This window comes from Natator depressus, chromosome 1, assembly GCF_965152275.1.
Source record: "Natator depressus isolate rNatDep1 chromosome 1, rNatDep2.hap1, whole genome shotgun sequence".
NCBI lineage: Eukaryota > Metazoa > Chordata > Testudines > Cheloniidae > Natator > Natator depressus.
Window position 1 is genome coordinate 189,583,584 of NC_134234.1, and position 17,034 is coordinate 189,600,617.

Below are 17,034 nucleotides of genomic sequence, written 5' to 3' on the forward strand. Positions count from 1 at the left end.
CAACGTTATTCACGTAGCTGGAGTCGACATAACTTAGGTCGACTTACCCTGGTAGTGAAGACAAGCCCTGAAAGAAGTACAGGCTCAATAAATGCCAGTTATTCACCTGATTTATAGGCAAAATGATAATCCCATGGTTACTCAAGTGCTGCATGACAATTCCTGAAAATGGCATCCTAGGACCAACCAGACTATACATTTTGTAGGCTTGTCATCGATCCCTGACAAAGCCTGACATTGATCCCACATAAAGATAATGGAAAGGCTGATATGGGACTCAAACAAACAACTGAAGGCAGACAATGTAATTAATGCAAATCAACATGGGTTTATGGAAAACAGATCCTGTCAAAACTTACTTGTTTTTGTAAGAGTACAAGTTTGATTGATAAAGGTAATAGTGTTGAGGTAATATACTTAGACTTCTGTAAGGCATTTTACTTAATACCACACAACATTTTGATTAAAAAATTAGAACACAGAAAATTAACATGGCACACACATTAAATCAGTGATACTCAATTAGATCGACCTGCAAGCCAATTTGATAATTTCATGACAAGAGGCAGGCCATTTGTGCAGAAAGCTGACCAAAAACCCCCCCCAAAACCCACAAACTTAGGCTGCCAAGAAATGAAGACTGATTATAAACTTTATTAAAAGATAAACGTTGCAATCAACATTACCACCCGTGTTTGTGGCAATCTCTAATGGGAGAGGAGACACTGACGATCTCTGACAAGCTTTGTGAAGAGTGATTTGTAGGAGGCCAGGGCAACATGAATGCACTGGTGAAGATGCTCATCTGTCAGGCAATCACAGTGTTGGTTTATCATATTTATGGTAGAAAACCCAGATTAGCAGAGGTATGTTGATCCAAGCATCTTTTAAAAAGATAAATTACTAGATTCTGGCTATTCTGAAACTAGTCAGCCTACTGAGTCCAGAAATCACAAAGTCCCACTACTCTGAATTTTGCCTTCAAGACATCAGAGCTCTGGAGCCTTACAATTTCTAATTGAAAGGCACCTTCATCAGCTGAATCAAGATTGTTCTTTGCTTCAGAAGGCCAGCGTTCTTTGCTTCAGCAGAGACAACAAAATGCACCACGAACAAATAAAAGCAAATCCTTCAGAATCTGAAAATTCTGAAATCTCATTTTAAAATTTTTGCTCAGATTGTTTAGGAATTCTTGTGTCATTTTCATAGACGTTTCATCTGTAGCTACTACGTGCAATGTGGGAAAGTACAACATCTCTCTTGTCGCCTCCCCGAAAGATTACAAGACACATACTCTGAAAGGCACATACTTTTTCATACAGATTCCTGACACTGCTTGCATGGTCTTGGAGCTGCAAGTTGAGAAAATTAAAGTGACCAGCAATATGGCACAAAAAGGCTACTTGTGACAGAGGGAACATCATTCATAAATTCCAGGAACTTGCAAGTCTTGTGGTTTGAAAGAAATTCTATTATTTCTTTTTGAAGTACACAAACCTCTCTAATACACTCCCCCTCCTTAACCAGAGAAAGTAGTCATGCTGCAACAGGTCTCTGTATTCAGCCAAAATGTCTTGTAATAAAGCTTTAAAAAGACAATGATGCAAGCTAGAAGTTGAGTGTATGTAGTTCACATACACAATGTAATCTAATTACAACACCATTGTTTTTTTTCATGTCCCCAGACAACTTACCGCACAGAATTGTCTGGTAAATGATGCAGTGAAGCATATTTAATGAAGCATGTATTGCTGTCAAATGTGAAGCAAAGCCCCTCTCTTTCCCTTTCATGGAGGGACTTCAGTCCGTAACAAGCAAGTTAACTTTCTCCAGGTCTAAAATTTTTTTTTTTTTCCAAAAAAATACTTTTATCTTTTCAAAAATGATCTCTTCTGTGGTGTAGGTTTCTAATTGTATTATCACAAAAAAGTTTCATCTAAGATCATAAAATCTAACAAACAGCGATAGCTGGGCAGTGTCACTTAAATCACTTGATCATCCACTGCAAGAAACCTATATTAGGCATTTTTTAAAATTGGAAAGCAGTACTCACAAACGATCCTCATAAATTACATCCAATCTTCACACTGCAGTGGAATCAGACAGTGGATCTTGCTTCACATGGTGCACATCATCTTTGCTTTTATCTTCAACAAAAAGCTCTTCCAGCATTTCCAATGTTCACTCTTTCACAAACATCCAGGAAAGGCTCTCCTTTTAACCAGTACCAACATGATCCAAAGAGAAGGAATTGTTGCTTTTTCTTGTAGATTGACTGATGCTGTGACAATAAAATTTTAAGTGTGATACAAAGACTTCAGATTTTCCATTTTGTCACATCTCACAACACTGCCAGGAGGATAGGCCACGCTGAAGTTACTGTGGTTTGATTCAAAGTGGTGCCTCGTGTTGACAACCTTACAGACTGATGCAGTCATTTGGCATATTAAAACACAAAGGTTTTGCATTTAAAGGGGGTGGTTTAATAAAAAAGAAAATCTGCTGTCCAGTGTGGATTAAAAGCTTGGTTTTGCTGTTGACTGTGACATTTACTCCCAGTTGTGTTGATTTTTGGCTCCATTTCCATCACTAACTAAAAAAAAAAAAGGACACAATTGTATCGCTATTGTGAGAACTTAAGATCCAGTAACAAATGCTTAATTTGTGCTGGGGATGAGCCCTGGCACCTCTGGGCTCCCAGCCAGCGTCTGCCATCCCCTGGCTGACCAGCTGTGAAGGCCGTGCCACTGCCACTGTTACTTCTGCCACACTGCTAGCGGTGGCACTGCCTTCTGAGCTGGGCAGTCGGCAAGCAGCCGTTGCTCTCCAGCCGCCCGGCTGGTGCTTAATTTGTCCCAGAGCTGAGCCCCGGCACCTTTTTCATTACAAATTAAGCACTGCCAGTAAGTTACTTACTTCGGAAGTCATGGGCAAATGATAGGCAGTGCATCACTGTTCGTGAACGTAGTTCTAAACATTTTTGAAGGTGAGCTAGCAGGTCATGCTGGAAGCCTCGGTGGGCCACATTTGGCCCATGAACTTCTCACTGCGTATCTCTGTATTAAATGGAGAAACAGTAACTGGCTAAATGATAGGTCTCAAAATGTAATTGTAAACAAGGAATGGTTACTAAGCAGGTCTGTTTTCAGTGGGATCTGTGGACATCAGTTCTTCGTCCTATGCTATTTAGGATTTTTAATCAATGCTGGAAGAAAAAAAAATCACCACTGATGAAATCTGAAATGGCTTGAAAACTGGCGGAGTGGTAAATAATGAAGACAAGTCATTGATATAGAACACTCTAGATCGCTTGCTAACAGGGGTGCAAGAAAACAATATGTATTTTAATATGGCTAAATGTAAATATATACATCTGGCAACAAAGAATTTAGGTGATACTTACAGGATGACTATCCTGGGAAGTAGTGACTGAAAAACATTTGGGCGTCATGGTGGATAAGTCAGCTGAACACGAGCTCCCAGTGTAATACAGTGGCCAAAAGATGGATCCTGCAGTGCATCAACAAGGGAATCTCAAGAACGAGTGGAGGGGTTATTTTACTAGTGCACCAGTGCAATTGCTGTGGGAATACCGTGTTCAGTTCTGGTGCCCACAATTCAAGAAGGATGATGATCAATTGGAGGGGGTTCAGAAAAGAGCCATGAGAACGATTAAAGGATTAGAAAACATGCCTTATACTTATAGACTCAAGGAGCTCAATCAATTTAGCTTAAGACAGATAAGGTTAAAGGGTGATTTGATTACTGTCTGTAAGATGGGGAACAAATACTTAGCAATGGGGCTCTTCCATCTAGCACAGAAAATGTAACCTGATCCAATGGCTGGAAATTGAAGACAAATTCAGACTGGAAATAAGGCATAAATTTTTAATGGAGAGAGTAATTAACCATTGGAACAATTTACCAAGGGTTGTGATGGATTCTCCATCACTGAATTTTTAATCAAGAGTGGACTTTTTCCTAAATGATATGCTCTCGGAATTATTTTAGGGAAGTTCCATGTCCTGTGCTATACAGGAAGTCAGCCTAGATGACCACAGCAGTCCCTTCCAGCCTTAGAATCCATAAAGTACTGTGAGATTATGTCTAGCCAGCATATTATAAACTACAGTAGTTGTAGGAGATTGATTACAATACATTGTCCAATAGAAACCCGTCAGATGTACTTGATTCAGGAACTGCTCAATTTTTTTCATCTTTCACTCAAATTAGTCAATTAGTTGAAGTTCAATTTGTGCTTTTCCTGTTTTAAGTAAGCACATATGACAACAGTACTGCTGCTTTTCCAATATTCCCCATAAAAACACCAGGCCTTTTTCTTAATGACCCCTAGCAAAAAGTAGAGGCAACAAGTGGTACTAATGTCTTCTGTAGAGCTTGGTAAAGTTTTTTTTGACAAATAGTTTATTTGCCAAAAATGCAGTTTTGGTCAACCCAAAGCAATTTATTAATTTGACCAATAGTTGCAGCAAGTTTCTTTTCCCTGGGACCTACAGGCCATTCACAGAATACCCAACGGAGAGAGGCGGTGGTGATGGTCATTCATTGTGGCAATTCATAGAATCACTCAGCCAGAAATCTGGCATGACTCCGTAGCATTGGATAGATCATTCACCAAGGATGTAGGACACTCACATTCAAGTCTATGCTCCAATGACTAATTATTATTTATTTACACACAATTACACCTTCACTAGGAGACTCTGACAAAGCCCCCGCCAGACTATTCCATAGCCTAGTGGCTAGGACACTCCTGCAACAAGGGACAATGAAATTCAATTCCCCCCTCCACATCAGGGACATGGGTGAATTGAACCCCGTCTCCCACACCATAGGTGAATGTCCTAACCACTGAGCTACAACTTACCAAGGAAGGCAGCAGCACTATGCTCACCTCTGGCCGTTTTGTGAATTTAGCACTTTAAAAATGCCTGAAAATATTCATTTTGGTTTCAACTAAAGAGATTTCATTTCTTTTGGATTCAGTTTTCCTGAACACTCGAGAGGTCCAGGTACCTTGTGCTGTGTGGCTGTTCATGTGGGCTCTCCAACCTAACAGGGATGCATCTGTAATAATGCTCCTGTCCAGAGTGGAAGGGAGAAAAGAGAAGGTTACTCACCTTGTGCAGTAACTGAGGTTCTTCAAGACGGTTGTTCCTGTGGGTGCTCCTCCTTAGGTGTCTGTGCCATTTTAGGCACAGGGAGCACCAACACCTAAGGTGAGCACCCACAGGAACACTCTTGAAGAAGGGACTCCCATGCATACCTGATGAGGATTTGTCCATCACAGCAGAGAAAATACTACTTTGACTGGAAATGTCACCAAGAGGTTCATGGAATGGAAATTTAGAGAATATACTGACTGCAGCTGTGTTTGAAAGCAACAAAGATAGAGTCTTCTGAATGGGGTGACATAGGTGCATGAGGCCATATGACCTAGGAGAGAGACAGACATGACTTGACCGGTACTCAAAGATTGTTTGGTACATGAGCAATGATAGTTTTCATGGCTTGGAACCTGTCCTTGGGCAGATATGCTCTTGCAGAGATAGAATTTGAGGTTGCCCTGATGAAGTCCAGAGGGGGGAGGAGGGTTCCCATTCTGGGTCCGATTGAGGACACATGGTCTTCCCCATGAGATATTTGTGGAGACAAAAGTTCCCGCCCTTCTCAGGTATGACTGGGGAATGACTGGGAAATACTGCACCTCACCATGATGTGGACTTCCCCAAGGTAATACAGGCAACGCTGGTGCTCATCACTGACCAAGAAGAATCGCAGACAGGAAGCAGAGTTTGATGCCTGGAGTCCTGGGCATAGTCTGGCACCCAAACAGGGTATGGGGGTCCCCTCGGGAGACGAACACTAACTGTAGAAACTCTTAAAAGTGTTATAACTATTTACGAACTACATAATTCCTATTTTGTAGAATGAAGCCAAAGCCATGGACGCTGAAGGTTCTCACTTGGTGGTGAGAAGGTACTGGAGAGGCAGTTAGTATGACCTGCCCTTTATTCCCTCAGACAGAGGCATGAGGTGAACCAGAGCACTTGCACAGACCAGTGGATGCTACTTTCAAATTCTCCAGCTCTGAATGCATGGTGCATATGCGTAACTCCACAATGCAATACAATGGGGACCAGCATTTGAAGAAGCAGCACTGCTTTCTCTATTAGGACCTTTAACTTTAAGACAGTGTTTTTAGTTAAAGTTCTTCTATACCTTCATTCCAAATCTCTTCTTCTGCAAAGAAAATTTGCGTCTCAATATCTTAGAGATCTTTGAATATGTCAATGAAGTAATGGATAAAGGATAAATGGATAAAATATATTCATTTCAGCTTCCAAATATTCTCTGACAAGATCCCTCACAAGTTACCACAAAAAGTCCACGTGGTCATCATGTGAGAAAGTAAATTTTGTCATGGTTCAGTAACCGAGTAGGAAACAAAGTCAAAAGTAGAATTAAATGGCTGATTTTTCTTATGGTGAAAGGTTAACAGTAGAGCGCACCAAGGTTATATACCAAGGCCAAGAGTTTAATATATTTGTTAATAGTCTGGAGTAGGGAGAGAGGCCAGTAATGAGGAAACAAAATTTACAGTTCATATGAAGTTATATAGATTAGTGAGAACCACAAAGGACTGAGGATTTTCAGACGGACCTAAACAAGCTAGGTTATTTGGTAGCATGACAGTAGGTGAATGCAATGTCAAAAAATGCAAAGAAAAGCACACTGTATGGAAAAAAAAAATCAAGAATACTCTTACATTTCCCAAGGGTCTAAATAGACTTAATCTTCTTATGAAAGGGGCACGGATGTCAATGTTGGCCGCTCAACGAAGACCTCTACTAAAGGTAGATACACGGTTTAAAAAAAAGGAAATGGTATCAGGATGGCGACTAATACAAAGTTTTTATACAAGAACATTGTATACATCACTTGTGTGGCCTCAACTGAAACAGTGGATGCAGTACTGGCCACCACATCTCAAAGAAAGGTCTATTGCAGAACGCAAAGGGTTTCAGAGAACAGTGGTGAGAATGATCAAGGGCATGGAAAAATATTAGGATTGTTTACCATAGAACTAAAAGGAATAAGAGCAGACATGATAAAATTTAAATAATGCATGGAATAGAGAAGGTAGACAGGGAGGACAGAAGTTCCCAGTCTCATAACACAAGAACAAGTAGACATTTAGTGACACTATCAGACAGCAAATTCAAAATTAAATTAAGGAAAACTTTTCACACAATCTGTGATTAGATTGTGAAACTGATTGCCTCAAGAAGTTGAGGTCAAGAATGTTCAAATTTTAACAAGGGACTGGACATTTACATCAATAAGAGTATCAGTTTTCATAATTAATACTTTTGCAAGACACTAAGCCTTGATGCTTAAAGCAATCTCTATGAGATATCAGAGTGAGACCGAAGTGGGGGAGCAGGAGGAGAGGGAGAAGTTTTCATCAGGCTTACAATGTTATTGGTCTTACAGTGGTCCATAACTCCACAATTAAGGACTTCATTATTTAATTAGGGTGAAGGAAATGCTGGTTTTTTGCAGAAATTTTCCTTCAGGCAATTCTGAACAAAAACTATAGAATGTGTGAACCAAGTGGCAAATCTGCATTCAGTGTGAAAACTCAGCTTTGTTCCAAAGCTGAAGTCTTCTCCTCGTGCCCAAATCTCCATCACCCTTTTCTTCCCATTTCACCTTAAGTCCCGTTGCTTTTAAACCCAATTCATCTCAGTGATTCTGTGTGAAAGAAAAAACAAAGGTCTAACAGATGCCTTCCCTGCTATTTAAGGTACAAGACAGTCACAGTGGTCTTTTTCTCCCCTTAACACATAACTAGAGCCTTAATTATTTCAGGCTATCCCAGCTGCATCTTCTCTCTCTCTCACCTCATTGTGGTAAAATGAGCAGTCAATATTCAAACAGTAGTATCTTGTGTATCAAAGTTTTCTTGCTTTATATGGCTAGTAAGTTAAGAGGAAGGAATTACAGAAAAATTTTAGCCCCTTGACTGAATTTGCGAAGTATTTTACAAACCTGTATTACAATGGAGCTTGATATGGTAAAGCTTTAACAAGAATTTCATTAAATACTATGGATACTGAAATACTGAACTGAAGCCCAGATTAGAGCACTCCTAATGAATGAAACTCTAGGTAGAGTGAAGTCATTTCTGTCATTGACTTCGATGGGACCAGGATTTCACTCCTGGTCTGAGGTTCAAAATCCACATCCAGCCTCAGTTTTGAGGCTCATAACACCTCTAAATTTTATGAGGTGGTTGGGTATAGTGCATTACATGAAGTGAAATACTAATATTCCCCATTGAGGATGCTTTCAGTAATGAATGTTAAAATTAGTTGTATGTATGTTGCTTAATACAGAACAAACCTTTCTAGTAAATCAAACAAGTCTGACTGACAACAGAGTTGACTAGTTCAATTATGACAAAGGTACTCAGTGGCCTATACCTGCCGCCCCCACTCCTCCAATCACAGAAGCCATCATTGTAAGGCACCTCTACTACTGAAAGACCATATACTAGACTAACAGGATGGCCACTCCTGTGGTTCTTCCATGGCAGGGGGGCATTATTAATTCATCTGTGTAAGGAAGCTTACACTGACAAACCATTAATACTTCTAACAATGCAGTTCTGTCCCCATCTTTTCAGGTGCACTAAAATATTCTGAAGCATAAAATAACCAACTATCATTTACAAGTTATTTTGCTTTAGAGCAGCTATGGCAGTTGCGTTTAATACATGCCAATTTCAGCAAATTACAGCATTTCCATGTAAAGTTAATATATTATAGAGAAAACAAATAGCTAATTTAAAATTAAATCCTTTTAATACTTCAGTAAAATAGTTGTTTCTTCCACTTAAGTTTAAATCAACATCATGTTGCAAAAATCCAACGTTAGTCAATTCCCGTTACAAGGACCTGTACATATAACACTGAAGTATTATTGTAAGCAACATAATGTTAGTTAGCACATGCTTATTCTGTTTTGAAATGTTAAAATTACTCATTCACCTACCTGAAGAATGACTTCTTTCTGAGATACAGAAAGGGCTCTTTCCTCATATGAAGGTGGTGGTTTGTGTGTGGGTGGAAGATCAATCCTGCATAAAAAGATTATACAGTTTAACTTGGCATATTTGTGAAGACCAAATGAACAGTAAAGTCAGTATTCTCCACAGAAACACCCTGGATACATATTCTACAGCTTTTGTTTCCGCTCACCACTAATAGATCTACAATGAAACTGAGTTTTGTAAACGTAACTTATTGGCAATTACATGCACCTTCGTATTCTTTAACTCTACTTATTCTTCATATGGTATGCGTTCTTCGTAATCAGACTTGCATACGAGATGCTTACTTTGGATAACTGTCTGCAGTACAGAAAAAAAGTACTAATTGAAACAATGGGAATTATTTGATTTCTCCATGTTCAAATTAAAAATATTTTTTTAAATTATGGGAAAGACTTCAGTGTACTAAGAATCTTAACTACGAATACTCAAATGTTAGGGATATAATTTCTAGCTGAGGCCTAGCCTGACATGAGTAATTAACACACACAGGGAGACCTCATTCTTTGGAAGACAGGATTAGGTAGGTAACAATCATTGGACTGAAAACAGGACATATGCACTAAGGTAAGTATATAGGTCAGTAAACTAAAAAGAATATCTGAGCAAACTAACCTAAGAGGGAGAACACACAGTGAACTATTTGTTATGACCTACATAAGAGACAAATAAGCTAGGAATGTAGAGAGGAGATAAAGAGGAAGCCGAACCATGGACAGAGCATGGACAATACATGCTGCACGGGCACTGGTTCTCGCAAAGTAACCAAGCCAATACACAAATGTGTGATGTAATGCGTAGTAAATGCAAAGGGATGTGTAATGTATATAAAAGTGAGAGAGTAACTTTGGAGCTGTGAAGTACCCTGCATCCAGCCCCCCGCTTTTGAGTCTTATCAACTCCGCATAGCACTATTGTACGCCAAATAAAAATACCTGAGTGATGAAGTGGAACTGAGTTCTTGGGAAGCTGATGGAAAGAGGTCTGAGGGAATCCCAACTTTTTCATCCTTAATGAATTTTGTTAGATTTGAGTAAATGTTAAGGTAAGTGCTTACTTTGAAAGTTACCTCTTCTCTTCTGAGAATACCTAATTTGTGAATTTTCATTAATTAAGATAAAGTATTTCCATACAGAAAAGGAGAGAACCAAAAAAGGTAAATGTGTTCTCTACATCTGTCTCCAAGTACCGGCATGGAAGGAGAAGTTGGAAGCTGGAGCTCATAATATATACTAAGGAAGACGTGAGTGTGTAGGTGCTAGGCAACTGGAGGAGCTGTTAAATCTTTACTGTCCCAGAACAGCCAAAGTAAACTAGAATGATTTTGTTTTAACAATGCATTGCAGACCTGAAAAAATAAGACTGAACTACACTTGTTTATATTACTTTTCATTTAACATGTAGTTTAAGGATTCTTTTAGTGATGAAGAGTTAGTCAGTTAAGTCCCATCTGACTAGTACCTCATGGATTTATTTTTGTCCACTTAATATTCATGATGATCCCATGAACTTCAACTGCAGTTAAACATCTGAGCCTAGAGTTTTGTTTTCTATTTTACTGTAGTGTGTAGTTCAACTACGAACAAGTGAAGCAGCAGCCACCTAAGAATGAACGTATGATTTAATGCAAATTTTCTATTCTATCCAATTAAACCCTTTGTAGGGACCTTGGATTTTCACCAGATCAATCCTTGGCACTCCCTCCCTCCTCAAAACAGTCTATTTTTTAAATGTTAAACTGAGCACCAAGTAACTGAGGCACTTTTCAAAATTTTGTTCTTTATGCCTGGGTTAGTTAAGTGTTTTAGTTTTTGATTAAGTATTTCATATGTAATGTTCCTGAGGGGGAAAAAATGCCCCTTTTAGTCTGTGTCTAATCAATTCGTTTCATTTGAGGTACCCAGATAATTCCTTTAATTCATTGGGACCCAACCTTATTACACAGGAGGGCCTCATAAACCTTAGCACAATGTTGTGTGGGCCAAACAGATTATACATATTTTCACAAGATTTAAAGTCACCTGTATTAATTTATATTTGAAGTTCAGCTTGTTTCATATCTACTTAGATAAAAACAACCTCTATACAGTATTGTGTATTTACACACTTGTAAAATAATGTAAACATGAGGACAAAACGCTAATGAATCGTCTATTAGTATATTGTGTTGAAGCAGGCCACGGGCCTTGTGAAACGCTCTGATACACCGTGTACAGCCTGCAGGTTGGGCACCCCTCATTTCATTGGCATCAATTTACATAATATAGCAGTTTAAGACTATATAGATAGCTGATTTAAGTGTTTAATCCACGTGAAAGTCAAAGAAATTTAAGTTACATATTTTATGTGGTTAAATTTGAGTTGGAGAAGTGTAAACTCAAGAATGAGAGACTATGAATTGTTGTTTATTGTCACGTGGTACTTAAAGCATTTAAGTCAAAGAGCAACTTCTGACTTCTTACCACCCTGTTTATGTTAACTTAAATTTCTATTGTTTCCCCTTCAACATGAAATGTAGTTCAACGGCAGAGTTGCAAGACAAGGATTTCCCTTCACTTTTCAGGAGCTCTCTATTTAGTTATATTTATATAAGTCAACTAAGTTGTTTTGTCTTGTAACAGTGACTTAAAGAGTTAAATTAAATTTAGACCTTTACGTACATTTTAGTGGATATTCTCTTGTGTAACAAAGACATACATATGTGTATGTTCATTAGAAGTCCTTAATTTAAGTTTGCTTAACTATTTTGTCTTTTAAAGCCTATGTTCTTTTTAAAAACTTACCTCATACGGGGATACTTTTGTGAGATAGTCATGTCAATCATTGTACAGGCCTATCAGTCACCTCCTAAAATTTGCTTTCTTAAAAATCCAAAGTCACTAAGCCCTGGTCTACACTACTAGTTTAGGTCGAATTTAGCAGCGTTAGAGCGATTTAACCCTGTCCACACAACGAAGCCATTTTTGTTGACTTAAAGGGCTCTTAAAATCGATTTCTGTACTCCTCCCTGACAAGGGAATTAGCACTGAAATCAACATGGCCGGGTCGAATTTGGGGTAGTGTGGATGCAATTCAACAGTATTGGCCTCCGGGACCAATCCCAGCATGCTCCATTGTGACCGCTCTGGACAGCACTCAACTTGGATGCACTGGCCAGGTAGACAGACAGGAAAAGCCTTGAAAACTTGAATTTCATTCCCGTTTGGCCACCGTGGCAAGCTGATCAGCACAGGTGACCGTTCAGATCTCATCAGCAGAGGTGACCATGGAGTCCCAGAATCGCAAAAGATCTCCAGCATGGACCAAACGGGAGGTACTGGATCTGATCGCTGTATAGGGAGATGAATCTGTGCTATCAGAATTTCCAAAAGACAAAATGCCAAAATATTTGAAAAAAATCTCCAAGGGCACGAAGGACAGAGGCTATCACAGGGAGCAACAGTGCTGCGTGAAACTTAAGGAGCTCAGGCAAGCCTATCAAAAAACCACAGAGGCAAATGCCCGCTCGGGGTCAGAGCCCCAGACATGCCGCTTCTATGACGAGCTACATGCAATTCTAGGGGATGCCCCTACAACTGCCCCACACCTGTACGTGGACTCCTGCAAGGGAGTCTCACGCAACAGGGATGATTTTGGGGACAAGGAAGATGAGGAGGTGGAGGGTAAAGATAGTGCACACCAGGCAAGTGGAGAAACCGTTCTCTCTGACAGCCAGGAACTGTTTATCACCCTGGAGCCAATACCATCCCAAACCGGGTTCCCGGACCTTGAAGGCGGAGTGTACCTTTGTAAATAAAATACACCATTTAAAAGCAAGCGTGTTCAATGATTAATTTGCCCTGAAGCCTTGGGATGCATTCGCGGCCAGTACACCTACTGGAAAAGTCTGTTAACATGTCTCGGGATGGAGCGGAAATCCTCCAGGGACATCTCAATGACGCTCTCCTGGAGGTACTCCCAAAGCCTTTGCAAAAGGTTTCTGCGGAGGGCAGCCTTATTGCATCCATGGTAGGATGCTTTACCACGGCAGGCCAGTAGCACGTAGTCTGGAATCATTGCATTAGAAAGCATGGCAGCATGTGGTCTTGGTGTTTGCTGGCATTCAAGCAACATCCGTTCTTTATCTGTCTGTGTTATCCTCAAGAGAGTAATATCATTTATGGTCACCTGGTTGAAATAGGGGAATTTTACTAAGGGGACATTCAGAGGTGGACATTCCTGCTGGGCTGTTTGCCTGTGGCTGAAAAGAAATCATCCCCACTGTTAGCCATGCGGTGGGGGGGAGGGGTGAAGCGACCATCCCAGAGAATTAGGTGTGTGTGTGGAGGGGGTTAGTTGGGTTTGTGCTGCATGTTAACCTGAAAATATCAGCTCCTCCTTTTAAATGGCCAATGTGTCTTTTTCAATTTTACTCTCCCTTTTTTTTCCTCCCACAGCTGCAAGTGTTTCAACACTGCGACTAGCATCTCCGTCCCAGAGGCTAGCGCAGATGAGGCAGTGAAAACAAATGCACTCGTGATGAAATGTTCTGAGCTCATGCAGTCCTCCTGCACTAAAAGAGCTCAGCAGAATGCATGGAGGCAGACAAAGGCAGAATCCAGGAAAGCACAAAATGAATGCGAGGATAGGAGGGACGCGCGAGAGGAGAGATGGCTGAAGCAACAGGAGAGGTGGCAGGATGCAATGCTGAGGCTACTGGAGGATCAAACCGAAATGCTCCGGCATACGGTTGAGCTGCAGGAAAGGCAGCAGGAGCACAGACCACCACTGCAGCCTCTGTGTAATCAACTGCCCTCCTCCCCAAGTTCCATAGCCTCCTCACCCAGATGCCCAAGAATGCAGGGGGCGGGGGGGAAGGGGGAGGAACCCAACCACTCCACCCCAGAGGACTGCCCAAGCAACAGAAGGCTGGCATTCAATAAGTTTTGAAGCGCAGTGTGGCCTTGTCCTTCCCTCCTCCCTCACCCCTCCCAGGCTACCTTGGCAGTTATCCCCCTATTTGTGTGACGAATTAATAAACAATGCATGAATTTAAAACAACAATGACTTTATTGCCTCTGCAAGCAGTGATCGAAGCGGGGAAGGGAGGGCGGTTGGCTTACAGGGAACTAGAGTGAACCAAGGGAGCGGGTTTTCATCAAGGAGAAACAGAACTGTCACACCATAGCCTGGCCAGTCATGAAGCTGGTTTTCAAAGCTTCTCTGATGCGCAGCACACCCTGCTGTGCTCTTCTAACCACCCTGGTGTCTGGCTGCGTGTAATCAGCGGCCAGGCGATTTGCCTCAACTTCCCACCCTGCTATAAACATCTCCTCCTTACTCTCACAGATACTGTGGAGCACACAGCAAGCAGTAATAACAATGGGAATATTGGTTTCACTGAGGTCTAACCTAGTCAGTAAACTGCACCAACACAATTTTAAACGTCCAAATGCACATTCTATCATCATTCTGCACTTGCTCAGCCTATAGTTGAATAGCTCCTGAATACTGTCCAGGGTGCCTGTGTACAGCTTCATGAGCCATGGCATTAAGGGGTAGGCTGTATCCCCAAGGATAACTGTAGGCATTTCAACATCCTCAACAGTTATTTTCTGGTCTGGAAAGTAAGTCACTTGCTGCAGCTGTTCAGAACTCTGGTCTGTATGAAGATGCGAGCATCATGTACCTTTCTTGGCCATCCCACGCTGATGTTGGTGAAATGTCCCTTGTGATCCACCAGTGCGTGCAGCACCACTGAAAAGTACCCCTTTCGGCTTATGTCCTGGCTGTCTTGGTGCTCCGGTCCCAAGATAGGGATATGGGTTCCGTCTATTGCCCCACCACAGTTAGGAAATCCCATTGCAGCAAAGCCATCCACTATAATCTGCACATTTCCCAGAGTCACTACCCTTGTGTTGGTGATTGCATTAGCTACTTGGATCACAGCAGCCCCCACAGTAGATTTGCCCACTCCAATTGATTCCCGACTGCCTGGTAGCTGTCTGGCATTTCAAGCTTCCTGAGGGCTATTGCCACTTGCTTGTGAACTGTGAGGGCTGCTCTCATCTTGGTATTCTTGCACTTCAGGGCACAGGAAAGCAAGTCACAAAGTTCCATGAAGGTGCCCTTTTGCTTGCGAAAGTTTTGCAGCCACTGGGAATCATCCCAGATCTGCAATACTATGCGGTCCCACCAGTCTGTGCTTGTTTCCCGGGTCCAGAATCGGCGTTCCATGGCATGAGCCACCAGGATGGCCAAATTGCCTGGGACCGTGCTTTGATAGAAGTCTGCGTCCGTGTCCTTATTCTCATCACTGCACTGCCGTCGCCTCCTCACCTGCTTTTGCAGGTTCTGGTTCTGCACATACTGCATGATAATGCGCAAGGTGCTTACAATGCTCATAACTGCTACAGTGATCTGAGTGGGCTCCATGCTTGCTGTGGTATGGCGTCTGCAGGAGAGCAGAGTTGCAGGGGACGCGGAGGTTGGATGACCAGTTTTGCAGACCTACTGCACCATCTCCTGCCAGGACACAACAGCTGAGCGGGCCGCATGTTTGCCATGGTATGGCGAGACAAGAGCAGCCGAGCAGAGTTGCAGCGGAAGCAGCAGATGACGATGGTCATATAGAGGTTCTGCGGGACCACCAGGAGAGCAGAGTGGCAGCGGAAGCGGTCGTTCGATGACTACTGTTTGCGGATCTACTGCACCGTCTGCTGAAAGCAGTATAGCGCCCACGTGGGAAAAAAGGCACAAAACGATTGTCTGCCGTTGCTTTCACGGAGGGAGGGGCGACTGACAACATGTACCCAAAACTACCCGCGACAATGTTTTTGCCCCATCAGGCATTGGGAGCTCAACACAGAATTCCAATGGGCAGCAGAGTCTGTGGGATAGCTACCCACAGTGCAAAGCTCCGAAAGTCAAAGCTAGCCTCGGTACTGTGGACACACTCTGCCGACTTAATGCGCTTAGTGGGGACACACACAAATCGACTGTATAAAATCGCTTTCTAAAAAATCAACTTCTATAAATTTGACCTAATTTTGTAGTGTAGACATACCCTAAGATAGTATTTTGGAGAAAAGGGAAACAGAAAACAAGGGGGAAAGAGTGACGTAATATTGATCAACATGTAGCTTTCAAGTAATAAAAGCTGCTATTTTCAAATGAGACATTCACCCAAATATTAAGTTAACTTCAATGGGAGGTGGAAACCTAGTTTTCTTAAGCTCCTCCCCCTGCACCCCCGCAAATAATCCCGCTAAAACTTGGCTCTAAGGGTTGGTCTACACTACTGCAGTAAATTGATCTAACTTATGCAACTTCAGTTACGTAAATAACGTAACTGAAGTCAATGTAGTTAGATCCGCTTACTGCGGTGACTACACTGCGCTGTGACTTCCCTTACACTTCTCCAGGAGGTGGAGTACACAAATCAATGGGAGAGTGCTCTCCCATCGATTTATCAGGTCTGGTGAAGACCTGCTAAATCAACACGCGCTGCATCAATTGCAGCAGTGTCAATCTACCAGTAAGTGTAGACATGCCCTAAATGTGCATCTTCTAACCCCAGGCTCTTCCCTGACCATCAGCTTGCCTGTTATTAAACCCATACATTTAGTCTCATTTGGGATAAATGGTAGAATTTCTTACATTTTCATTATAGTTTCAAGCATTAGAATGTTTATCAGGCTGTTTTTTTTTTAAAAAACGTTGAAACTGTAATTTACTGTTACCTCATGCTATATACTTCAAGGTCAACAACTTTTTTCCTTACTACTAGTTACCTCTAAGAGGACCTTGTCCCTCCTTTTAGGCTTTGCTAGATTTCTATCAACTCCTAAACCAAAAGCTGTCTTTATTATGTCTGAGGTAACCATTGTTATGTTAACTGGCAACAAATGTTTTAA

At 41.5% G+C, this 17,034-nt stretch overlaps 1 protein-coding gene across 3 annotated transcripts in view; it reads right to left on the bottom strand.

Moving 5' to 3' along the window:
• NECTIN3 (nectin cell adhesion molecule 3) overlaps window positions 1-17,034 on the bottom strand; it is a 116,341-nt gene that overhangs the window by 21,154 nt on the left and 78,153 nt on the right. For 2 of the 3 annotated variants that reach the window (XM_074972700.1, XM_074972709.1), the window contains one exon: window positions 9,082-9,166. The exons of the other annotated variant lie outside the window; for it this stretch is intronic. In XM_074972700.1, the coding sequence (XP_074828801.1) occupies window positions 9,082-9,166 (85 nt within the window). The remainder of the gene's footprint in view (window positions 1-9,081; window positions 9,167-17,034) is intronic. 3 annotated transcript variants of the gene reach the window in all.